Source organism: Manacus candei, unplaced genomic scaffold (genome assembly GCF_025592945.1).
Source record: "Manacus candei isolate 608988 ecotype Guabito, Panama unplaced genomic scaffold, ASM2559294v1 h1tg000028l, whole genome shotgun sequence".
NCBI classification, from domain to species: domain Eukaryota; kingdom Metazoa; phylum Chordata; class Aves; order Passeriformes; family Pipridae; genus Manacus; species Manacus candei.
The window spans coordinates 16,449,275-16,476,016 of NW_026138076.1; the positions used below are offsets into that span (position 1 = coordinate 16,449,275).

The 26,742-nt window shown below is 38.8% G+C and overlaps 1 protein-coding gene across 2 annotated transcripts in view; it reads left to right on the forward strand.

Annotated features, from left to right (window-relative positions):
• The window catches only part of DCTD (dCMP deaminase), a 19,580-nt gene extending 8,546 nt beyond the window's left edge, over positions 1 to 11,034 (forward strand). For both annotated transcript variants that reach the window (XM_051790468.1, XM_051790469.1), the window contains 3 exons: positions 6,423 to 6,539; positions 7,721 to 7,817; positions 9,732 to 11,034. In XM_051790468.1, the coding sequence (XP_051646428.1) occupies positions 6,423 to 6,539; positions 7,721 to 7,817; positions 9,732 to 9,810 (293 nt within the window). In that variant the 3' untranslated portion in view covers positions 9,811 to 11,034. The remainder of the gene's footprint in view (positions 1 to 6,422; positions 6,540 to 7,720; positions 7,818 to 9,731) is intronic.
• The last annotated feature ends 15,708 nt before the right edge of the window (positions 11,035 to 26,742 follow it).

Sequence of the window (26,742 nt, forward strand, 5' to 3'; positions counted from 1 at the left end):
TCCAATGGTACTCCAGAAGGCAAGGTGGAAAAAAGGCTGCAAGAAAACATCATCCTGTATAGGCTTATAATGCAAAGCCTGCTGAGATGCTATGCTTAACCCTCCTTCTTCCCTCAGGCCATACTGGGGGATATGCAACTCATACTCTGTTTCATGCTCTGAAAATACCTCTCTGGTGAGCTGCAAAAAAGTTATCTCACTTCTTTATGCCCTTTGAACTGAGACATGCAAAATAAGTATGTGGTGTCGTGGGGCTCTTGAGACGTGGAGCCTTGAGGAAACCCAGGGCCAAGTACCGTGTAATGCCAATGGAGCCCTGGGTAACATGAACACGAGCTAGTCTGTGCCAGTTGGCCTCAGGGCCAAGGGTCAGTCCCTGGCCCTGTCATGTTTAGCAGCAGAGACACAGTAGGGGATTGGACCCAGAGGCTATCTCTGCAGAAGTGTGTTAGATGATCCTATAATAAATTTATTGAGCTCCAGCAGAACTGATGGATGCATTGACCCCACATCTCTGATCAGATTCATTGTTTTGTGGCTAGAAAACTTCCAATTTCCACCCTAAATTTATCTGTGATTAGTTTACAGGTTCTTGTTTTTGCCAGGATTGTTCTTCTAGCTTTTCTTATTCACTGTGATTAACCCTTCTCCTTTCCCATGCATTTACTGATGACTGTTACTTTTTGAACTTCTGTTGTAGGGTTAAATCAGTCTTGTCACTCTTGAATTTTGCTGTATCTTTAAACTTGTTGGTTCAAAATTCACCAGCGTCTGGTTATCTCTGTCTGCTGCAATACATGGTACATATCTATCCCACCCCAAGTGTGGGTTCTGCTCAGCTCACTGTTAGGGACAGTGTTGTGCTTGATTAAGGAGTCTAGGTGCAATCTGAGCTGCTACTGAAAGAAGGCATTAAAATGTGGTGGGTAGTGCTCACTTTACCTTAGAGGATACAAATGTTTGCAAGGCATTTGGATATTACAGGAATAGTGACTGTGGATCACCTCTGTTGATACTGTGCATTCCTTATGAGAGCCTTAAAGCGGATTAAAACTCTTCCTTCTAGTTGTAGTGTATATTTGAACAGTTAAGTAGTATAGCCTTGTTATGTGAGAAAGCACAGGGTGTTTTGCAGAATGCCATTTTTCACAGCACAAAATCAGGATTTTCTTGTTATGTTGGAACTCGCTGTTTCCAGGCTGCCAGTCAGTGACAGCAGTGGGGATGTGTCTGTGCACATGAGAGAAATGGAAGGCTTGAATACCTGCTTTACTAAGATGTTGTTAAAAGCCCTTCTTGAAGCATTGTGTTCAGTACTGTGTGCAGAAGCTTCTTAATAATTAGGCAGAATTCTGGCTTTTAGAGTCAAAAGTGTGCCCTCTGTTTCTGTTAGATGAATCCAAGGATTTGATGATGCTCAGCTTCCTCTCACCAATCATTTAAAATATTACATTTTTCTCCTATTAACGCAAATATTCCCACTAATGTTAGTTGCTGTGCTCTTGTTATGCCCTCTGTCTCCACTGTAATCTAAGAACATCCATTTGACAACCAGTCTCTAATTAAGAGTTTTAAATTAAAATGACTGGCAAATTTAGAAGCCTCTGAGCAATACAGAAAATATTGAGTAAATATGCTTACAAATATTTATACAGGTTCAGATATGATAAAATATGTGCTGTGGCAAAAAGTATGCTCTAATTGAACAGTACCTGCTGTGTAAAAATGAAACAAACTGTTATCAACATTTCCTCGTGTTAGGATTATGAGCTTTTTGTCAATTTTTCAGAGAAATGAACACTCAATATTCAGGCAAATGTTAGTTTTATAGAAGCTGTTATTTTGACAGCACAAAATTTGATAAGGCACTATGAAGAGGTGTGATGCTCTCTCTCCAGTTGGCAGTGCAAAGCTGAGACTTCAGCTGGAAAGGCGATCTATAGAAGACAGTCTCCACTTACTCGTGGAGTACTCCACTTACTCTGGTCCTGCATGGATTTGGGATGTTCACGAATGGGCTGAGCAGTTCCCATCTTCACTTCCCAGTTCTCTTAACTCATAGAAGAAAGCACTGAGTCTGGGGCTGTTCTGTTTTTCTTACTGCAATCTGAAGAGGCTAGGACTCCAACAAAACCTGGTGGTGTTATCCTTGCCTCTGTGCCCTGACTACAGCTACTGCTCTTATCCAGCACACAGCAAGAAAGAGACTGGCAGGAAGGGCTGAGGGCAATGTCAGCCCAGCATCAGTGTCCTGCCTGCCCTTAATGCAGTGACTAGCAACCATCCCTACACTTTCACAAAGGTTGAAAAAAAAAAAAGTTGTTCTACAAATTCCAGATTCATCAACCACTGTTGCCAGTGGTTGTCATTCCAGACTCCGTTCTTTTAATTATTATTTTGATACCTCTTATGATTTTTGCTATGTTCAGTGTCAGAGATCCAGCAAGTAAAGGATAACTGGTAGGTGGAGCTTGGGCAAAGATGGAGTGGTCAAGGGATGAATGTGAGAAGGTGAAGATTTTACCAATAAACTGAATAGAAGTGGGCCAAATTACAGAACTCCCTGTATCCATTCCTGTGCCAGGTTTATGTTGAAGGATGTTGTGCTATTACCATGTGTCTGTACTGGGAACCCATAATATTTGTCAAGTTGGTTGATATGACACTGTAAAGACTTATATTAATAAATAAGTCAAAACTTGCTGTGTGACAATCTGTATGCATTGAAATGTATTCTTTTCAAATGTAACACCATATTTAGTGCATATTTTTTCTCAAAATTCCTAGTCTGGCTCAGTAATTAATAACATTAAAAAGTCATTCCCTCTAGCCCTTCCTCTGACTGCTTCTTTAAAAGTTCTTTAAAGTTATGGTGGTCCTTACTATGTTCGTCATCAAGCATGTAACCCTTTAAACAGTATTAAGAAACACTTTGACTAGTCCTGTGGTTCTTATAAAATTTCTAGTCAGAACACTTTTAGTAGGTGGAAAGAGTGCTTCTGACTCTGCAACCCACTGAGAACATGTTCATGTTAAGTGTTCAATCCCAAAAAATTACCATTTATAAGACAAGTAGGGGTCTCTTAATTACTCATCCTTAAACCCCTCTTAAGTAGGGGTTTAAGGATGAGTACTATCTCATATATGCAACACAAACCAGTATGCAATGAGAAAAGACAGAAACACTAGCAATTAATACTATCAGTAATGAAGCAGTCATTCATCTGCTTCCCCCCCCCCACCCCATGAATATAGTAGCAGGTGGTGGGAATGTCAGAGCACACACTTAACTTCTCATTGCATGGTTATTCCTTCAGCTAATGAAGCCTTTTGAGAATACTTTTCAAGCCACTTTTCCAGAATGGAAAACAGTGTTGCAGACTTATTATGTTGGCTATATGTGAATATTATTAAAAAAAAAACAAACAAAAAAACCCCCCAAAACTCTGGAGCCCCTCATGGGGTATTGTAAAAATTCTTACTTTTACTAGTCTACTTAAATATACATTTTTCAGAGTTCTGAATACTGTGTACCTGTGAAAGGTTATCTTTTTACTATCTCAAAGAGCTATTTGTAACTATTAGCAGGATCTCTTAAGAGATTAGAAAACTTCATAACACCCCAAATGCAAACTAGTTAGTCATTAGCAAGAGAGATTTTGGACTCCTGGATTTGTTTTCTATCTCTTAACAAAGCTTGGCAGGTCTATAAGAAAAATCTGGAGATAATAGACTGTCTTACCTTATCAGTGCCAATCTGTCAGAGAGAGGTGAATAGGAGTAAGAGGAAATTAAGAGTGATGAGACGAAGCCTAAAAATATTTGTCTGATGCCTAAACCTTCTTAAGGACCAACTAGCATAATATCCCTTACAGGGGCCAGTAAGCCCCTGTAGTCTGGGAAATGTATAAAACAATGACACGTGTAATGATAGTTCCCCAGAATATTCTTGCAAGTCACAGCAACTGAGTCAAAAGGGTTTGGTATTTAAGTGCCCAGTAGACTACAAAAAAAGTAATACTGGGTGGAAAAAGATGACTGCTGGCATCAGTGCAAAGTTCTAGTCCCATACTATTTTCTGCAATAAGTTCAGTAAGAAATACTTGGTTAGGCTACTGCGTGCATGAAAACCTATCTCCTTTTGTGTTTGAAACAGAAGCCTGCTGGATCTGTTGGAGCCCTGACTAGTTTTTGTCCTGAAATGATTAGTCTGTTTCTTATTGCTGGCTCTGTGTCTTCTGTCCACATTGGAGAGTTGTAATTGTTCTTAACTTCAGATTGTGCTAGATGGTCAGGAAGCAATATTTCTCTTTTTCCCTTGCTCCAGCTGATTATCTTCTATAAATTAGTTTTGGCCTGATCTTGTTTTTGCTTGGGAAGAGGTTTGTTGTTGAAAGTTTGTAGAAGTCTGCCAAAAGAACCTTTCTCTCTCTTCAGTACAAGAAGGAAACTTGTTGCAGTACTAATAATGAAACTTGTCTGGTTTTATGGCTGAAAATTTCTGAGTTTTAATGATGGAAAAATATTTACTGAAGGAATTAGTTTTATTTTTTTTTTAGTTCTGTGAGCCTTTGAAAACATCCTTTCTGGGGGCCTTCAATATTTTAGACTGCTGCCTACAACATAAGTATATGTTCAAAGAAACTTAAAAATTATATTTCTGTCCTGTTGACATAACCTAGTTCTAGTTGTGGAAATAATGACAGTCATTTTCACTCAATACTCTGTAACCCCAGAAAAATAATTCTCTGACTGTTTATTGTGAAGGCTACATAAGATTGTTGCAATTTAGTAATATACATGGAGTTCAGCATGTTTTCTGGATTTTTTGAATGTATAGGTTCATATAACTGTCCGTCTTACACTTAATGGCATACATTTAAAATATGGTGTGACTCGATAACAACCGCAATAGAAACAATAATAATAGTAAAAGAAACCTTAATGTGATGGTGCTTGGCTTTGGGGTTGGTTTTTTTTAATTTCCTATTTTTTGTGTTAGTTTCTGGCTTTACTGGTTATGAGAAGGTATGTGGACAGCAAAACATGGGCATGGTAGAAGCCAATACTGAGCTTTCTTTATCAAGTGTTTGGTCCTTTGTGACTCGTCTGCATGGGAAAGTTTGTGTGCTATAAGTTAGGCTGTAAATTTGTAGTGCATTAGCTGTTACATAGAAAATTCCAGGTAGACATTCAGCACATACGGAAAACATTTCCATTCAGCAAGGATTCCTGCGTGTTGAAGGTACTGCACTCAGTTATTTGTGTGGTGAGATCATTCATATAGAGGTCAGCATAAAGTACCAAATTTACTGTGAAGTTGTGCTATGAAACTGTGTCTGTTTTAATCTTTGTATGGATGCAGGGGAGAGGAAAACCTACTTTTTTAAAAAATCTATTCTTCGAAACGAGCAGTGGAAAAACTTTTAATGTTGTCTCTAAATGAGCTCAAACCCACACCAGACTTCAGCATCTGTTTATAAAGTCAGGGCAGCAGGCAGTTTCTTAGTAGGTAGGTATATAAATTATGCAACTTGCTTTTATTCCTAGGAGTAAACAGGAAGTTCTCACGGAGATCCTAATGTTTTTTTCAGAGGTTCGTTGTAGATTACACAGAAACTGTGCTTTTCTCACCTGTGTTAGTAACACATTAGATAATCTGCTGATGTGTACCCTATAAACACTTAAACCCTAAGGTGCTGTCTGTCCAGAAAGAACTGTTGTGTTATGGTGAAATAAGGCAGGATGGTCTGTTGCTACCTGGCCTATCTCAAATCCATGGAGAAATACAGGACTTTGTTTTCGTGCTTGGGAAGTCTGGCACCTTTTAATGAGCAGTAACGTCAGTTTAATATTAAAGCTGGGACGTTTTTATGGTTGAGTGTGTGTTGAGTATTCTGGGGGTGAGAGAATCACGCAGCAGCGCTGAGCTGTTCTGAGACCCAGAGGACAGAGCTGCTCAGTTTCACTTCACGATTCTCCTGCCTTTAAGAGCGCACAGTGCACTCTTACAACCATAAGACTGTTCCTATCTGTGCATGTAAACACATAAATGAGCTGTTTTATACTGGCAATTAGATACTCCAGAGAGTTGTGAAGCTGTGAGATACTGCTTCACTTAGGGTGGTTGCAACTACTTGGCCCACAGCCTACGGCTTTGTTGCCTGCAATAGGTGTTGGCAAATGGCAATGCTTATGCACTTAATGATATCATTACTAATCAACAGCCTGGTCAGAACAATTGACCTTCATTGATCTTGGTACTTCTGCTTTTATTTCTTCCTCTGCCCTTTATGACAAGCTGTGCACGCTATTTGCCTTTGAAAAGATATAAGCAGTTATATTGTAACACTTTAATTTTAGTTTGACTGATTTATTTTAATGATCGGTATTATGAATTGTTTCTTTTCCTGTTTAATCAGTGTGCCACGCTGAACTGAATGCCATCATGAACAAAAACTCAGCTGATGTGAAAGGCTGCAGCATGTACGTTGCCTTATTTCCATGTAATGAATGTGCAAAGCTCATCATCCAGGCAGGTAAGCAGTAGTGCCAGCCTGATTTTTCAGGGTTCCAGTGCTGCCAGCTCATTGGTATCTTATCATAGATGTATTTGATATTGAATTGCTGATCTTAGATCTAAATTAATTGCACTGTCAACTTCATAAGATGCTACTTGTGGGGTTTTTTGCATCTGAATGGTGCCAAATTCTTCCAGTGCTAATTGCATCTTCTGTGATTCTAATCGTACTTGTAATTTAGGTTTGTAACTTCTTAGACCAGGAGCTGCCAAAGAACAACACAGACTTTGCATATAATTACTGTCAATTTTACTGTGCTCTGACACATTGAGTAGAGTAGGGGCAGAAAGAAATAAACTTCTGCATGAGAAAAGGTCTGGTGGGAGTATATACATGAAATTTTAATTTGAATGTGATGCATGGTAGATATTTGAAGATTTTAAAATATCTTTGCTCATAAATGTCATAAGACTTCTATGATCCTACTTTAATTATGTCTTTCATTACAATTGTTATAAATCTGTGCCACTGCAGCAAGTGTGCTGGCCTAAATGTGTCTCCTTTTTTCACATTAGGCAGTATCTGCAGCAGGCTTCAGTTCCGTAAAAATCTCTGCTTAAAGTAGCGTATATTTTGCTCATGGAGTGAAGTCATGCTATTCCAGCATGGATTGCTGTTCTGGGGAGTTTTTCTATTGATTGCCACAGGAATCTAGGAAGAAAGTAGTAAACAGAACGCTTCTTTATTTTGGTTCAGTAAGGTTTGAAATTGAGAGGTGAAGAGGGAAAGATGGTGGTATTCTGCATTTGTGCTACGAGTCCCTTATTTATAGAATCAAATGGTATTCAAGGTAGATTGGCTCCTTGTTCTCAATCTAGTCACTCATCCTTTTCCTTATGCACTTATATCAGCACTAAATTACAATGTATTGATATTCATGTTGTCTGGCAAACACAGGAAGATGTTGATAGGCTCTGAAACCTTGTGAATTCTTTTTTGAAGCTTTTATGCTTCTCCCCTGCCTAAGTAATTGAGGCATAGATCATTCAGCAATTTGAGACAGAATAGAACTATAAATAGAGGTATACCAAGGAGTTCTAGAGTATGTAGGTGAATGCTGCCTTTTCTGATTTTGTGCTCCAGACACAGTTATTTTTTTTCAGCGTAATTCTAACATCTTTTCTATATGACTTGTTTAGGCATAAAGGAAGTTATTTTTATGTCTGACAAGTATCATGACACTATGGAAATGACAGCTGCACGGCGGATGTTTGATTTGGCAGGTATTATATACAGGTGAGAGAACTTTGAATTAACTTTATATTTACTTTGGAAAGGGGGAAAAAGTGGTGTGTGAAAGAGACCAACTTTAGGAGAAAAGTTTTTCTTCTTTGCATTGTGCAGCATTTTATTCTTTTGTTGTGTTTTAAAATGGTTTTCTTTGTAAAAGGTACTGGATTGACAGACTGTTGCACCATTCTTTGGCTTCTGTATGGTTAAATTTCAATTTCATAATTGTAGGAGAAAATTGCTAGTTTTGTTCTAGAATGCAAGTGAAATTACAAACGTGATGGTTGTTACATTGTACTCAGGAGAGTCATCACTGACTCTGCTTTGAGCAGGAGGTTAGACTATATGATCTCCAGAAGTCTCTTACAACTTGAATTATCCTATGAGTTGGTCTGAAATGACCAGCCGATTTTTTTTTTTTGTGCATGTGTTTGAATAACTTGATCCTTATTGAAACTTCAGTATCTTTTTATTGCAACCGATTTGGGAAGGTGTCAAACTAGCCAGCCAAAATTAATTCGTGGTGCCTATAGCTGTCCATGTTCTGTGGTCATCTTTTTTTGTGAGAAAAGCATAAAATGTGAAATATTTGCCTTAAAATAATGAGAATCTGAAGAATGTTTGAAGAGTGGGGATTTTAAAGACACTGACTGAGATACCTAAAGACAATCTGTTCAACAGCAAGTTTGATAGGAGTAACATGCTGTGGGTGAGGCTAATTATGCAGCCAGGGAGGCTTTGCAACTCTAAAAAGTTTTACGGTATTAATATGAAGACTTTGAAAAATTTGCAGACATAACAATTCTGACAGATAAAATTTTGGGATGAAAGATACCTACTGGGCTAAGAAACATCCATGGAAAAAACACAGCAGTACTTGAAATTCAGTTTTAGTCCTTCAGTGTATTTCCTGTCTACTAAGACTATTTGACTAAGAAGCATAAATCATTCTCTTGCAAGTCAAATCCTGTAACTTCTCCAGGGTGAGAAATGTTTTTTGCATTTCAGATTGCTCTTCTGGACAAAGCATTCAAGAGTTTCTGTGGTCAGCAGCATGTGTTTTCTGTGTTGACCGTTACTTATCCTTGTATTGATTGCTAAGGATGTAGGTGGTACTTAATGAATCTCTTGAACTGAACTGCAGAGCTTAATTAGGCTCTAAATCTACACTATTTGCATAATCTTTTGTTTACTGATAGATTGGAAAATATATTCTGGGTCCCCAAATACCTTCCTTGCTAATTGCTGTAGCAGATGCTCTAATGATAATAAAAGAAAACATTTTGTGGCAGTATTAATTTTACAGTTCTGAAGTTAAAATTTTTAAATGATTCCCTCTTAACTAGTTTGGTTTTTACCCAGTATGATGCATAATGCAATCTATTTCCCAAGCACAAAAAATGTTTTAATATACTGACACAGACTTTGAAAGTGTTTTTGAAAACTTGGCAGGAAAAAATAAATCAAAATATCAGTCGTATCAAAATATATTTCCAAATATCTTTTTTATATATGCATACAGTATATTTAAATATTTTTCTATATACCTATATCTGTAAATATATATTAAAAATATTTGAAATATTAATATATATGAACAAAAATCCCAGCCGTAGTAACATGATAGCACCACCTGCAGCTAAGCTATTAAAAGTCCTTTGACTCCTGGGTAATTTGTAAACTCCAGTAGCTGAAGAGTGTACAGGCTAACCCACCCCTTGTGTCTTTTTGTCTTAGTCTTTCTTGTCCAGGTTTCTCTCAGTATGGTGCACTATAATTGGCTCCCATAGAGAAGAAAACTATGTTAATCCAAGGATGTGGGTTTTGGTTTTTTTATTCCTTCAAAAATTTAGTTGGAACTGAAGTAAGCAAAATGTTTTAACTACTCACTAACTAATATCTGTATTTTTCTTTTTTAAGGGAGTTCAAGCCAAAGTGTAACAAGATCATCATCGACTTTGATTCAATTAACAGTAAACCAAGTCAAAAGCTTCTGTGAATTATGTCTCATTAAATCTTTAGAAGAGTATGATTATCCTTTTCTAAAAAGCTGCTAATGCCTTTCATCTTTAAGTTACTTGCAACTTTTTAATGGTTTCTGTAGCTAAAGTAGACTTATAAGAAATACAAGGCATAAAATGTCCCCCTCACTTAATCTTGTCATGTGGAATCTAAATCTACTTTAAAAATTTTCATGCCTTTATCAAAACTGCTTAAAAAGTGGAGACACGTAGATGAAACAATATATTTGAAGAAAACTGCTCTGATTCTTCTCATATTCATCACCACATGCTCTGTTGGGCTGTCAGCATTGATTTAGCCCCAGTTTAAGAGTAATATGCACCAGTAGTACATTGGAATATGCTAATATATGTTGATCTCTCTGTTGGATATGTGGATCTAAACAGTTGATCCTAATAAAGGACAAAAAATGTTATCCATGCAAATGTTAATCTTCCAACTAGCTTAACACTAATATTTAAAAGGTTTTACAGCTTTAAGAATGTGTGGCATTCTGCATATGTTATCCAACAAATAAAATACTGATTTTTCTTTTAATTGCTATCTAACACTGCCATACTTGGGGAGGGGTGACAGAGGAAGCTGTTCTGAGATTTGTCTATGCCTGATGGAGCTTTACAAGTGCTTTCAAGTCCTTATTTTCCCCAAGACTCCAGAATTGGAGGAGGTTGAGGGGAGTAAATAAGTTGTCTCTTTACCTTTGGGACTTTTACTTGGAGCTTGTTTTCATGCATAGAAGGAAATAATTTTATTGGTCTAAATGGTTTCTAGATAATCCAACATAGCTCAGTCTTAACTCAACCTGTAAGGTAACTGAATCATATTTTGTCCTCTGAGAGAAATTGGAGATAGTCAATCCATATCCAGATCTGTGCCAAAAGAGGTAATTATGGTGTTAGCTTGTTTCCCAGTGCTGACATAGTACCTCCATTTTCATAAATGTTGCCTAAAATAATATCCTTTTTAATTTTACCCTGAGATCTGGGAATAGATTTGAGTTCCTTTTCTCTAATTTGAGTTTTAAAAATTAAATATGCCTAATGGCTTTGTTTAGATAACATTGGTGGTTGTTTGTTTTGGGGTTTTTATGTGGTTATATTTCAATGAGCTTTTATTTTCTCTATAAAAGCCTTGTTTCATATTTTGGGACATTATGTAATTTGGCTTCATACCAGTATTATTAAAGTCTTATTAAAATCCACTACATTGAAGTAGACTCATTATTATAATATTAAGTCATGCGCTTGGCTCCAGAGCGCTGCTGTTTTTGCAATCATATGGAAAGCATATTTGGTGCAGTTGTGATATTACATAAAGTATAATGGTCATGAACCATTTGACTACTAAAGGGACCACTGTAATGTATTATAAGATATGTCCACTTATAAAATAATTTGTGTTTCTCTCTTTTTCCTGCAACTGTTTTCCACCTCAAAATTGGTCTGTGGCTTAGTGCCAGAAGGAGAAATTTGCACATATGTGTAGGGGAGGGTGAAGCCTGAAAAATTACTTTAATAAAATGTCACTAAACCACCTTATACACATCTTTTTCTTTGGCCTGAATTAGTAAGTAGAAACATTTTGAGTTATACATGTCTGACACAAGGACAGAGGGGAGAGAAGCAGAATGTTTGGGTTTGGCAGCAAAATTGCTGTTTCCTTCATAGATAATTGCTGATCTAAGATCAGACTTCAAAGATATCTACATTGTGATTCTAGTTACTAAAAATATTTTTATGTCAGGCCTTGCATACTGTGAATATATAATGTGCATGAAAACTCAGGAGTTTTTTGAACCAACGTCCAGGTGTTTTTAGGAAAGCACTTTTTTTTAATGATTGCTTTTTTTTTGTTTCCTAAGTATTGTCCTGCTTGTGTAACAAAAACCAGTACTGGAGAACATGATAGGATTTTAAATTTCTCCTGATAAGTTTTTGATCTGGTAGAGGTACATATACAAGATATCAGAGTACTTGTCAGTTGACTCAGGCTAGTGAGTGGACTCTCTGATATCCAAGGCACTTTTCTGGAAAGGGAAAGCACGTGCATAGCTCTTGAGACAGCACATGCTTAGTTTGAGGTTAATGTTTTAAAGCAAATGTTAAAGAAGTTTTGATCCTTACTTTGTGCATGTCTAAAGCCCTATCCGCTTCTGGCCTTTTCTTGGGTTTGTTTTAATAGTTGAGGAGATAGTGCTTTGATTTCCAAATAAAGAATAATTACTAGAGGAGACAAAGAAAACAGGTAAATATAATAAAGCGTGTTTCTGCTCCTGAAGTTCAAAATCAATAGAACCATTTGGACTGAAAGGATCTCTAGAGGGTATTTAGTCTTACCCCTTGCTGAAAGCACCATTGACTTACCAGTTAGATCCAGTTGCTCAGGCCTTGTCCAGGTGAGTGTCTGCAAGATCAGAGATTCTGCAGCCTTTCTGGTCAACCATTGCTATACTTGGTATTTATTGACACACCTTCTCAGCAGCAAGGGCACTTCAACACAATCCATCCAGTGGACAGAAGGATCCATGTGGATCCCGTTCTATCAAGGTGCCTTCCGTCCACTGGGCACCCAGCCAGCAGGTAGTTGTTCTGTTCCTGGTGCAGAACTCCATCGTGTTTCTATCAACTAATTCCCCCAGCCATTAATTTAGCTGGACTTTGACCCATTGGCTCTTTGAGGCTGGTAGTTCACTGAAATGAAACTTCACAGGCCCTTTTGTGGCCACCAGCACCACTCCCATGGCAAACCACCCCTCCAGGCTGGTGGGGAAGGGGGAGGTGACTGCAAGCTGAGGCTTCATTAGGGATTGTTTGAAAAGCCTGGTACAGAGATGTGAAAGGAGACTCTGGAAAGCACTTACCTTAGGAGCGTTAATAGGAGGAAGAAATCACATTCAATGAAATGGTGAGATCCTATCCAGTTCAATATAAATCTGTCTTAACAGTTAAATCTAAATCCTGCCATGATCTAGATTTTCCTTATAAATATTATTCCATTCCTCTGTCAGAGAACCCAAGGAACTGGTAATCTTACTTACATAAATTTCATTTTAAAAAGGATGGTTTCACAGGCTGGCATACTGAGTAAAAGTGTAATCTCCATCTTTGAAGCTTTGATCGCTGACTGAGCATTTTATTGCTTTGTATATTAGGAGTATTTTCAGAAAGATAACAGAAAGTGTGCTGCGACCAGTACAATTGTTCTGATTTCCAAAATAGCCTATGATAACTTTGGCAATAAAAGCTCTTCTGGTGTGTTGCTTAGCCTGAAAGCTCTATGTACATAACTGCAGAAGCTGTAGTAGTTCAGCTGCTAACAAAATGAATCTTACAGGGATTTTAAGCTGTTGAGAATGAGCAAAACAACCCTTGACTTTTCTTTCTGAAGCTGGGTGATGGGGGACTTTATGCAAGTGAGGTGGGAGAAAGCAGAGAGGCCTCACCTGATTACCCTGAAGCATCAATTGCAAGGGGCTGGGGTTAGTTGTCACCCCGGGGCCTGGGTTAAGTTTATGAGGTGCAGCGGGGGGTGTGGGAAGCAGATGGGCTTCAAGGAGCTAGGAAGCTGCTGTGAAGCAGCATGAGACTGATAAAGAAACAGCAAGCAGTGCTCTAGTAATCCAACAAGGTTGGTTTGGTGCTACGCTGGGAGCACTTAAGGATAAAGAACAGGAGTGACCACAGCTGAAAGCCCACTTATTTGCAGGTGTTTCTTCTCAGTTGTAGGTAAGAAAAGGATTTATATAATAGAGGGCTGAAAGTGTGAGATACCAACTCTTTCTCTCCTGAGTGGTGAGGGCTCAAAAGGTTTTGCGCCATTAAAACCTCTTTTAGCAGATTTCTCTCCCTTCCCTTTAAACTCCAGGTTTATCTAATGTAAAACTCTCTCTGATTTGAGAACAGAGGGGTAAAACTTGTTTCAAGTGCTTAGTCTGCATCTGTTCTGTGTTCTTAGCCTTGGGAGCTACTGAAAGGCACAGTGCAAAAGCACTGAACTGAGCTGACTGTCTAAGAAACCCTATATGAAACCTGTAAATCCCCATTCCCTTCCTTTTACACTTAACTCACCTGTTTACTTTCTTTGGCTTGAAGGAAATGAGTAGGGGGAAAAGGAGAGGGGGAAAAAAAATCATGAACTGTCTCAGCCTCATTCAAAAAACCCACTGTCTTCCTGGCAATTACAGCTCAGTTAAACAGCAGTGAAAGCTTTAATGAAGCGTGTGGTTAATCAAGCTATGGAAGAGTGCAGCATTTAATTTTTTTTTTTTTTCCTGGAGTAAGAGCTTAATCGCAGCAGCTTGCTTCCTAACATTGCTCATCTTCAGGAGCAGTGGATTTATGTCGTCTGAATGCTTCAAAGGCACTGATGCGGCTGAGCTTTGAACCCCCTCCCTGCTGAGGAGGTATCCCAGGAGGAAGGTATCTTGGGCAGCTTCATGCCTGGAAGGCACTACCAGATAATTGTGGCGCAAGGGCTGCTGCCTGCCACTCCGAAAAACGAACTAGAAGGGCACCATCTTTCTGTGAACTGTGCAGCAGAAGGGCAACACTTAAAACAGAGATGTATGTGACAGGATACATGAATTACAGTAATTTGTTTTGTGCCTCTACCTGATTTATTTTTCGTTTTTAGAAGGAATTAAGGAGTAGAGGTTGGAATGGGAAACTGCTACTTCTGTCTTTTATACTTCAAGATTTGTGCTGGAAAATCTAGTCTCTGCCAGGGCAGCTCCCCCTGCCAAATATGAGGCAAAAGAAAAAAAAAATCAAGCTCGATGTGCTGCATTTTTAGTTGTTGACATTATTTACTGTGCTCTTAACAAACCCTGCCTTGAGGAGAATGAGAATAATGTGCTCCAGCAGCAAAATATACATAATAAAGAAGCAATTGCCTACAGTTTCCTGGGATTTCTTACTCCATTCTCTATCTCCCTATTCCTCCATTGTTTCAAGCTAATGCATACTTCAATTCTGCCATGCAAATATTCAGAAAGGCTCCCTGCACCAAAGGAGAGGAAACGAAATATATTCAAATCACTTTTTCAGTGGCATAAGTTGTGTCTTGGTTTGCCAGAGACTTAAGTACATGCTTTAGCTGCCTGTGTTACTCTGCTGTTGCTGCTTGTTGACTCGTGCTGAAGTCTTTTATGTGGCATATTTTGTTGTGGGAGGATTTTCTTTCCTCCACTGTTCCATCAACTTTGACTGCTAATCAGAGTGTTGCTGGATAAACAGGACTGATTGAAATTAAAATTTTAATTTTGTGTTGTAAACAATATGGCACCTTAATTTTTCTACTGTTATTAAATATACTAATAATAATGCATGTAGTGTTTTGTGGTACAGTTTTCATATTTATTTCTTGAAGCAATGACAAGTTTTGCTAAAGAGTTTTACATTCAGATGCCAGGATTTTGTATTCCATGCATTTTCTTTTTCAAGGGTGACTGTACTTAATTATATTGGTTATGGATATCCTTTTTTTTTCTTTAAAATATCATGGGGAAGAAATGTTTCTGTGACAGCTGGGGACATCATACTGTATCAAACAGCCATATCATGAATGGCTTAGTCTATATGAATCTACTCATTGCTTATCTACCTTCCAGAGGAGAAAACCCAGAAGCTAGTTAAGTGTGGAAACACTGTAAAAGAGTGTTGGTTGGTGCTTGGAGACTTGCCCTGAGGGGAAGGTGAGAGACTAGAAAGTCCTTGACAGCACAACAAATTTATGATGGGATATTGAAGTCTGGGAATGAAAGGAAGAGAAAAAAAGGAAGTGAGTGGTTGTGCAAGAGGTCTGTTACCTATCAAGCTCTTCAAGGCCAAATAAAGGTGTCAGGAAATGGGGGAAAAGAATTTGGAGAAAAATAACTGGAATAAGAAGGAGGGTGGAGAGCCTGAGCATGTTGGACAACCCTGTTCTAAACTGAAGGAACTTTTCAAAGTGTCTAGGTGATATATATGCCAAAAATCTTGGGTTTTCTCATCCTAACTAGAGTAATTTTCTTATGAATCTGACAGGCTTTCCGTTGACCTTCTTGGCTACCTGGGCACACTACTGGCTCACGTTCAGCCAGCTGTCAAAGAGCACCGCCAGGTCCTTTTCTGCCGAGCAAAATGTCTGGGATGGTTCTTTCTGTGAGGCATAATAAAATGGTACTTTCATATATTTGGTTTGAACAAAAACCTTAACAGACTGATTCCATTGTTCTCTCCTGGCCAGTTCCTTTTCTGTTGATCATAGCTTGGAGTGCAAGAAAAGCCGTACCCATCCTTTGCAGTGAGCTAGGTAGCTTGTATAAGTGAGTGTGTATATTCCCCTTGCAGCTAAGATGAATATAGTACTACATATTTCCTGTTCATGACAGAATGTAAAATATATGCTTAACTATCCTTTAAGTCAGTAGGGCTAAAGCTGATGATGTGCTTAACATCCTTTCCTGATCCAGGGTCTATAAAGAAATGGAGCCTGATGTCCCTACTGGCATTCAAATATCTCCTTTCTGACAAAGTCTGCAAAAACACAGCTTTACAGCTCAGTAATAAATATTCTGATTTGAGATTCTGCCCTCAAGTGGGGCTACACATTACCTGGATTGATTTTAAATGCACTTCTAGCTTAAACTGAAGTAACTAAGGTGTTCTTTTACATATCCCTAGTGGGGTTGGGAATGGACTGGGGAAGAGCAAAGGAGAGCACTTTCAGGTCACAGTTTTCTCTAATGGGTAACTCCCTATAAAAGGTGAAATAACTGTGTGGAATTGGAGCTTCACTTTTGTTTTATTTTGACTGCTTTTTAAGGTTAAGGCATAACTACCAGTATCAGGCATGCAGAACTGACTGACTTCACCTCAGGCAGAGAAGGAGTATCTAGTTAGATGAATGATGTTTCTGAGAATTTGGCATTCAAGAGAGAACAGGTCATGCATTCACACACCGAAATGTATTTTCTTTCTAAAGAAAAACCTCCAAAAGAGAGGGCAGATTCAGGTAACAGTGGGGGGGGGGGTGCTGTCTTTTCTTGGTTTACTTTTATTTTTTTTATATCCCACAGACTTCTGGTCTTGGTGCTTAAAACTCTCTGGCAGTAATGTTTAGGAGTTTCCTCACCCATGTCATTTTTATTGACTTCTGAAAAAGAATCCTTTCCAAGGTGCATGCCTATACACATGTAGCAGACACCTCTCGTCCCCACTCTCCTCTGCTGTGCTGCCCAGGAATGTCAGCAAATTGGGTAGTAACATTCAGATATGAGCAGCGAGCACTGCAAAAAGCGTGTCAGCCTATATGGGTTGTCTGTTCTGATTTGAAAAAATCTGTTGAAGGATGCAGCAGGGGAGACAGGCTGTAGAGAGGAGCTTAGGAGACCAAGATCTATAAAGGGAAGCTTCTCGAAAGAGCCAGGAGTTGAGTTTAAGGAAGGCAGATTGATCTTGATGTCAGGCAATGAGACTTGACAGATGAGCAAAGTTTAAAAAAAAAAAAGTTTATCTCTAACCCAGAGATAATATTAAGGCTACTGAGAAGTAGAGAATGAACAAAAATTGCATACTTCGAGCCTTGCCCCTATGTGTTGCCCGATATGCATATCTTGAATTTCAGTTTCTGAGAGGACATACAAAATTTCAGGACACTGCCTGCCCCAGGGTCTGTGCAGCAGCCAACCTGTATCACCCCAGCCTGATATTTACATTGAACCTTCCATGGCAGAAGGGAGAAAGCTCTCCCTCTGTGCGGGTTAACATCCATTTCTTCTCAGCTAGTGAATGGGCTTGCTAGGCAGGAGCCTGCAAGCTACAGGGAGGCTTTTTGTGTCTTCCCCTCAGCGTGTCGCCTGAGCCTGGGATAAATAAAACCAAAATTAGCAGGGAGACTGAGGGGTCAGTGACTTTTAGCTGCTGGCAGAGAGGTTTGATTTTGTTTGCGAAGTGTAACTAAGGAGTGACTTGAGAGATGCTGGTGGAGATCTTATCAGGAAAAATATGTTGAGTGAGACATTTCCAGTGCTCCTTCCTGGCTGCCATGCTCTGAACACCCTTGAACCAGGGCTGTGCCTTGATGGTTAGTGCTCTCAGGTGGGACCTCTCTCTGTAGCTCTGTGTCCCAACTCTGCCTTTGACTCTGGCAAAGTTTCGTGATCTCATTGCGTGTATGTGTTTCCTTCCCTGTGAAATGTCTCCTTTCCTTTGAGATATTGCAAAGAGGCACCATAGATAATGGTGAAGGCTTTATAGCTGTGACTGTCTTCCTGCATCTGTATAGGTCACACGTGGTACTACTACATCAAAATATTGCAAGGACTTGTCTGTGAGTCGCATCAGGGTTCCATGGATGAATGGAGACTACAGTTCTCTCTGCCTAGTCTGCTGTTTGCTTCTGGATATTTCTCTTCTGAGCTAAATTGAAATCCCAGGGTCATAGTCTGATCAAGCTTATCTGAAAAATATTTTATGTATAGTTACAAAATGAGAAAACTTGTTCATCCAAAACCTGTTATTACAAATGGCTTTAAACAAAAGAAAACATATTCTTCCAATGATTTTTAAAAAGACACAGGCATCAAAATCCACATCAGACTGTGAAGCAACACAGTCTTCTGTAGCTGTTCAGGCACGTTGCATTAAATTACCATACTTACTGATGAAACAAATACATTTTGAAACTTACTGTTTTCTTTTGTTGTTTCTGCCTTCTTTAATAGATAGAGTTTTACTGTAACTGTAATTCTTTGTTACTAGTCGTTTTATTGAAGACAATGTTACTAAGTTTTTTTAATGGAGAAATTTACCACTTAAATTTCTGAGTTAGCAAGTTTTAAAATTTGGCTTAAAAAACTGCAAATTAAAATTACTTTTTTTTAATCTGTCACCTTATAAAGTCCTGAGTTTTGTTCTCATTCAGTAGCAGATAATATTTGAGAGACTGAACATACTTAAATAAGTGGGGACATTTTTGCAAAGAGGGCTTGGAAAGGAGGGGGACTGAGTGGGTTACTTGTGTAGGTGATGAGTCAATTAGAAAAAACTTTAAGTTTTGTTTACGGAGTTACTGAAAAGCTACTTAAGAGTAAAACAATAAAGCAGTTGATTTCTCTCTTCCTTATTCCTTATCCTTTAGTTGCATGCTTGCAACATCACATACAATTGGTATCCATGGAAATTATATCATATCAGGAGCAGCTGACGAACTCTTGGGAAATAAAGATCCCATTTTCATGCAAATATTCTAAATAGCAAAGAGGTGAGGAAGAAAAATGATTGATAAATAGAATTATTTCTGTCTTAGAATATATTTCAGTATTTTCCTTGAGGCAGCAGTAGCTTTTTGAAATTGTGTTCTTACTGAACACAAACTTTCATAGATGAGTGTGTGTGTGTGTATGCAAGTCATGAGGAAGAAAGCAAAATATAAAATAATGCACATTGATTTTGTGTTGAAATATTCTAGATACTCCTTGTGTAATTTAACTTTATTGTCAGAATACAATCCAATAACTTCAGAAGGAGCAGGCACCTTTCATTTAAAAGCCAGATTGCGGTGGAGATGAATTGCTTGCTAGGGGCTGGACACTGGTGATTAGTGTACTCTTCTGTGTCACATGAAAGCTGGGTCTCATTGCCCCCTCAGTAATTCACGAAAATACTTTCTTTCTTTCTGCTTTTAAATGAGAGCAGTAGAGTATTCAAAACACTGCACTTTTGTAATTTTATTCCAAAATGTAGATTTACCTGCACTGATAGGAACATTTGCTTTCTGCCCTGCTTCTGGCGCATTTTAATGCAAGCTCCTGAAATGGGATAGTGTTTCAGTCTGTGTTTCTCCACAGCAAGGCTGTAGATTAATTTCTTAAATTTGGCTTCCTGAATCCTATCTCTGTTGAAAACTGTGGATGGAAACTTCAGTGAAGTAGAGCTTATTATAACACCTCAGCCAAATAGCAATAGTGGAAAACCTGCCATAAAGAAATACAGTTTCTTAACAAAGAATCCTTCTAATATTCTTTGGACACTGTGGTGGGTTGACCCTGGCTGGACAACAGGTGCCCATCAAAGTTGCTCTATCACTCCCCTCCCCAGCTGAACAGGGGAGAGAAAACAAAACAAAGGGCTCCTGGGTCAAGATAAGGGCAGGGAGGGATCATTCACCAGTTATCATCACAAGTAAAACAGATTCAACTTGGGAAAATCAGTAGGAAAATAAGAAAGAAAAACAAATCTTAAAAACAGCTTTCCCCATCCATTACTTCTTCCCAGGCTTAACTTTACTCCCGAATTCTCCACCTCCTTCTTGCCAGTAGTGCAGGGACACAGGGAATGGGGTCTGTGGTGAGTTCATCACATGTTGTCTCATCACATGTTCTCCTCAGTGGAAGGACTCCTCACGCTCTCCCCCTGCTCCAGCATGGGGTCCCTCCCATGGTAGACAGTCTTCATGAACTTCTCTCATATGAATCATTCCCAGGATGCAGGTCATCATGAACTGCTCCAGTGCATGTCCCTTTCCACGGGGTGCAGTATTTCAGGAACAGCCTGCTCCAGCAAGAAACCCTCAGAGGGCCACAAGTCCTGGCAGTAAACCTGCTCCAGCATGGCCTTCTCTCTTCACTGATCCACATGGACTACCATGTGCTGCAGGGGCAGAGCTGCCTCACCACAGTTTTTACCCCAGGCTGCAGGGGAATCTCAGCTCTGGTACCTGAAGCACCTCCTCCCCTTCCTTCTGCACTGACTTTGTTGTCTGTAGAGCTGTTGCTTTCTCATATTCATCCTTCTCTCTCTAGCTGATATTTGCCATTTTGGTTATCCTAGAGGCACTACCACCATTGCTGATGGGCTCAGCCTTGACAAGGGGTAGGTCCATCTTGGAGCTGGCTGGCATTGTTTCCACTGGATGTAGGGGAGGCTTCTGGTAGCTTCTCATAGAAGCCACTTCTTAAGCCCCCCTCCTCACCATGTAAACCTAATAGAGGCACATGCATAAAGCACCCTTCCTTAATTTTTTTTGTTTTAGTAATCAAGAACCTCAAATCACTTTCTCTGCCACTTTCTAAGAATGCATATAGGACAAAAACGTGCACCAGTTGTGTGAGCTAGCTCTCCTCTTACATCTTTCCTCTAAGGTCTCTTAAGCAAGACCTTAATAGAAGTGCTGTGGTAGTCACTTCCATCAACCATCTCTGAATTAAAAAAAAAAATAGAGCTATTTCCTGCCTTGTGCATAACTCTGTACTTGCTTCTGTATTGTGGTCATTAGAACCTCAGTTACTAATATGGAATGCACCATGAGACTGTTGCAGAAGACAAAGGTAGGGAGGGATTGATGCCAGGCATTAGAGCTCATGGGTCTTTGATCCATTTGGTAGGCATAACCTTCATTAAGGGAGTTGTCTGGACCATCAGAACTGTCTGCAATCAAATCAAATACACTTACATTTAGCCAGATACTTTAATGGGAATCCGCATTGTATGCTTGAAATCAGTTAAACCCGCCCCTGATTTGATGAAGAAATACATACAGCATATTACTGGGATTATGCTTCTATAAACCAAACAGTAACTGACTGAGTTTATATCCTGCATCAAGGTTGGTTGTCTCAAGATTTTGGTTTGGTGTGGTCTGCCTTAGTCACCTGAAGGTAAACATTCACAGCCAAACCTTCGTAGGAAAAGGGGGCAGAGAAGGAAAGAGGGTTGTTAAGTCTCACTGACTTTCCCTCTCTTTTTCTTAGACTGTGGACAAATCAAGGTCAAACATTTACTTGCCAAGGTCATACATGAGATTAATGTGTCTAAAGTGTGAAAGTTTCTTTTATCAGTTGTGTCTGAGGAAAATATCACATTCAATTGTGTTAGACTTCCCAGGATGAATGAGGAGTTAGTTGGGCTGATTGGGTTTTGCTCCAGGCAATTACACAGGTAATTGCCCTCAAGTCTGTGTTCACTGCAAGTGAACATAAGTCTCCATAACCACTTTTCTGCCACTCTCCACTCTGAGAGAAAAGGAGAGAAAAGAAAACTACTGCATCTGGGAAAAAAAAATCTGAAACACGGAAGGTCCCCGAGAGGGAGAAATATTGGAAAAAGTTATTAAGTAGTGTAAGAGTTAGTCAATAGAACACAATAGATCAATTTGCAATGGGATATAGTAGATCAAAAAACAAGTGTGACTTTTTGACAATATCATGGAGAAGAGAGAAGTTATTCTTTCTCATAGGATGCTTTTGCAAGGTGTTCTGCACACTGGTAGGTGCTGAAGTCCTGTCTAGGGCAGTTTCTGCTTTAGGTAATACACAGAGGGTGTAACAATGATTAGGAACCAAGGGATGAGGGGAAAATTCAAAATAAGTAACCTCTTTAAATGATGCCTAAATGACACTGAGGTGTTTCCAAATATTTAAAGTTATAGGGAGGGATTACTTGGCTCAAAAGACTGTAACTAGGGACTGTTACAGGACTAATGGACTAAGTATGTTAAAATAAAGAAAGGGGGAAAATTAAATATTCAGAGGAATTTTATTCTGAGAGAGTCACTGCAACCTGTAACAGCAAAACAGCTTTGGGGACCAAATCATTGTTGCACAAAAATCTCTGCAGCTTGATTTGTGTCCAATAGACACTTAAAGGTTTGGTTTTTTTTTTTTCTTTATTCCTTTTCCTGCGATTATTCCGTGGAGTGAGGTACATACCTATAATATGCATTAGGCATACAACAGAAAATGTTTGCATGAGCATTTGCTTAGGAGGATTTTTTTTCACATCGTATTGACTTGTCCCTGCTACAGTGAGCATGCTACCAGGGTTTCCACCGCAATCCATATCTTCAGGCATCTGCAATTTGTTGCAATAAAACTTCCAGCCTGAAATTTCTCTCCTGTTGTTTGAGCCCAGTGCAGAGCAATTTTATATTTTAAATACTTATTTTAAATGCTCTCTAAGCTAAACTACCCCAATTGCTCTGATAATATAGTGACTGCTGAGCCTGCCAAGTAAATAATTGATTTCCAGTATGTATTTGACTCTTGTGGCTGGCAGCCACCTTTGTAACTGGTTGGCACTATTAGGCTAAGGCAGAAGCCTGTAAACTGAGAATAACAAGCGCATTAACTTTTAGCACATAAATAATCTGCATTCTTTAAAAGGTTGTGTGTGTATTTTACAGAACAAAATACCACAGTATGCCCTTCTAGACCTTCCTCACTAGTCTTTTGTGTACCAAGACCACCAAGACCTCTCTGCAACCAGTGTTTGTCATTGTAGCATATCTCCCCATTGTTTTTAAGAGTTGATATGATGGCTTTCTATTGCTTCCAGAGAACAGTCATGCTCAGTTGCTGGGCAATACTCAGTGCACCCCAACAGGGAGGTTTTTCTTTTAGGGAGGTAGAAGCTTTAGCAGTGAAGAGAGAAAGTCCAGCACAGCTCACATAAGCAAAGAAGGAAATATGTGCTTGTGTTGTTTTTGGGGTTTAGTCCCTTTCCTGTAAATTGAAATAGTACAAATTCTACTCACTTGTGTTATGGGCTGTTTTGGTCAATCTTACCCTCCTTTTTATTCCCAAACTCTTACACATTGGTATTTATATATATAAATATTTTTATATACATATATTTATATACATTAGTGTGTAGAGTCCCTGCCATCATTGTCAAATAGGGCACTAACTAAAAAAAACACAGTAGCAAAAACAACCCTCACCTCCCAGACTCTGGGATCTGATGTTCTCTTTTCTTTACTCCGCCCCTCACATGCCTGCAGATTAACAGCACGAAGGCAAAGGGGAAGAAACCAAGGACTCAATAATATCCACCTTGTCTTTGACTCTCTTCATGCTCTGTCACAACCTTAGTGTAATTTAGGATGCCTAAGAGATATTCATGGATATGTTGGCTGGTGCTCAGAATCTCAGGGAGCCTTTTAAAAAATTTATGAATTTGTAATATAAAACAGGTAGTTGTGCGAGTCAGCTAAAGCCATGCTTACTTTATAATGGAAAAGTGGCAATGAATGCAGTATAGCTTGCAATATCCAAGAGGGATATATGCTCACCTGTGATTAACCTTCCTTGGCCTTTAAATGTCACATTTGGTGCATACATGTGGAGGAGAAATAATACATATTTTTCAGTAAAAAGGTGACTGAATGAAAGAAGTAGTGAAATGACATTTTTCAGTAGGTTTGTCATAGCTGGAGCATGGAGGAAAATTGCTTTCTGTAAATCTTGGCCCAACAGAAGAAAACACATTTCTTTCCAGTTGGGAAGCCATACTCATTGACATAATGAAAGCATTGTGAGCTCTGACTTTTGCAAACTCTGATAGAAACCCATCTGCAATCTTGACAGATATGATCTTTTGCAGGATGCACTGTTCATTTACAGCAGCTAGAGACCTCAATTAATTTATGAACCAGGACAGCAGGCCGTGAACTCCCCTGCTCTGCCTAGGTGGAGATGTCCCTGTCTGAATTTACATTCTGGTAATTTAAAAATATTTATACAAAGCTTTTCTTTCATTTTCAGAGTAGATTAAAATTCTAATGGAAACCATTTGTATGCATTTGTTGAATTGAATAATATTTATTGCCATATGAAAAGGGGACAAAAATGAAGTAATGCTGAAAAACTTTGCTATCAATAAAGTTAGTGAGGCAGGAATAAATAAGTACAGAGGCAGAAAGAGCCCAAATCAGAAAGTAATACTTAGTAGAGCCTGTAGAAAACCCACTGTTTTATAAAAGCATAATGAAAGCAATTTGCACCTGTTTCTGAACAACTAGAAAATAGGATGCTACCCTACTAAGTGTGCATGGTCTCTCAGTTCTTCAATTAATCTAGGTAGATACTGCTTGAAGAAAGTACAGCTTCATCATAGACATTGATCACAGCTCAGAACATGCACTCTCATTCTGGTAGGGTTGTGATTTTTTCTGTAGGGATGTGATAGTCACACAACATATTCATTTATTCCTGGAAAAACTTTCTGAAAGCTTGTAAATTACTTTAGAGTAGAAATCCCATTGAAGGGGAAGATACTCTTAAGACTTATGCTTCTGAAGCCCATGAACTCATAACCTTTGTTCCAATATGACTATTTTGGTTGAGGTCAAGTTTTGGGATTTTCTTTTGAAGGAATCGTTTGCAAGCACCACACAGGGACATGTGCTGGCACAACATGACTGTATACAGGAGGAGGAATAAACTAGAAGAATGCCTGATCAAGAACTACTATAATTTTACTTGACAGTTTTCTTATCTGAACTGTGATCAGTAGAGTCAACCTGTGAGAGTTTTGCATGAAAAGGAGCATGTAAATATTTGAGCTGTTTCTGAAAAGACTTCTTGGGGAAAGAAATGTACTTTCATTAGCTGACTTGGTAAAGAGAATGCAGGTTCTCCTAAAGCTATCAACAGTGCACACATCCAAAACCATTCTCCCTCAATGACTCAGAGCTGGGATCCTGTTTCCACATCTCAGTGTAGAAGTCCAGGCAAACCGCTGGCATTGCACAGATACAATAATGTAGATAAGCTAAAATAAATGCTGGTAAGGACTGCAACAAGGTCAGCTAACGTGCCAGGTGCACCAGAATAAAGGAAGGCATGTCAGAAGGGAAAGTAATGCTGAGGAAAGGGACAGCACTTGGTGGAATGGGCTGTGGTGGTCAAAAATACACCGATAAACTGGTAAGATTTGAAAACATTCTGTACAGTGTTAAATTCATTTTTATGATGCATATTCTCCTGAAATGCTCAAACATTTCTGGGAAAACCAATATCAACTAATAAATTATTGTTTTTCTTTGGGCATTCCTTGGGCCAAATCCATGAATTTAATTCCATCAGTTTTAAGATAAAGTGATCCTTGATGATAAATATCTGGATATAAATGAAGAACTAGTGCAGGATATAGACATCCTAAACCAATGAGGGTTAGTTGTGATAGTATTGATGTGTTTTAAAGGCTGGACAAATTAAACTTAGGACCAATTTATGGCCTTTTTATTCACATTAAATAGTACCTTGTTTTATCTGTAACTCCACTGATGATCTGTTAATTTCCAGTAAGAATTTCATCCATGAAAATCAGAGTTCACAGAGCATAGAAGAATAAGAATCTCATTAAAATCAATAATATTTTCATTATTTTCTAAAAGACATCAACCAAAAAGATGAAGTGCTATCCTTTAGAGTGTATCCATGTTTTGATAAACTTAAAAAAGGTAAAAATTTGGCTCATTTTTCCAAGTAGTTGAGCATCTAGGACAAGCCTTTCAGAAGAGAAAAGTGGCTCAGGTGCAGACTCAGCTTGATTCCCGTGCCCTAACTCAGTACATCTTAATGTCATTACTTGAGCATCTGCTAATTTTAAACAGGATAGAGGAACAGAGTCCTTGATAAATTAACAGCCAACCAAGCTATCTAACAGCATTTCTTTTCTGGGCTATCCAGTGGCAAAAGCACACATAAATTACTATCCCTTTATTGTATGCCCACCTGGAATGTAAATCTTTTCCTTCTACCTTTCATCTTAACTTATTCATTGAGCGATAAAGTGTTTTGTTGTTTTTTTTTTCTAAGGGGGTAGTGAATTAATACACTGCATTTTCCTTCCACACACATTCTTTATTGCCCTTAGGGATCTCATTTGACGAAGGCCTTGCTAATGGAAATGCAAATTTTCTACCTGTCATAGAGTACTTGTGACTCTGCTGTTTGTCAGAGCAACACTTCCCTCAAAAGCATGGCTATTTTGACTTCTCAGAAGCCAGGGAAATTGTGTCTGCACCCACCAGAACTCTGTCCTAGCAGACAGTGAAGAATAGTTTTATGTAAATTTGAATGAGAAATATTAGCCTCTTCAGTTCTCTGCTACAAACAAAAACCCACAGAGATTGAAAGCCTTGTTAA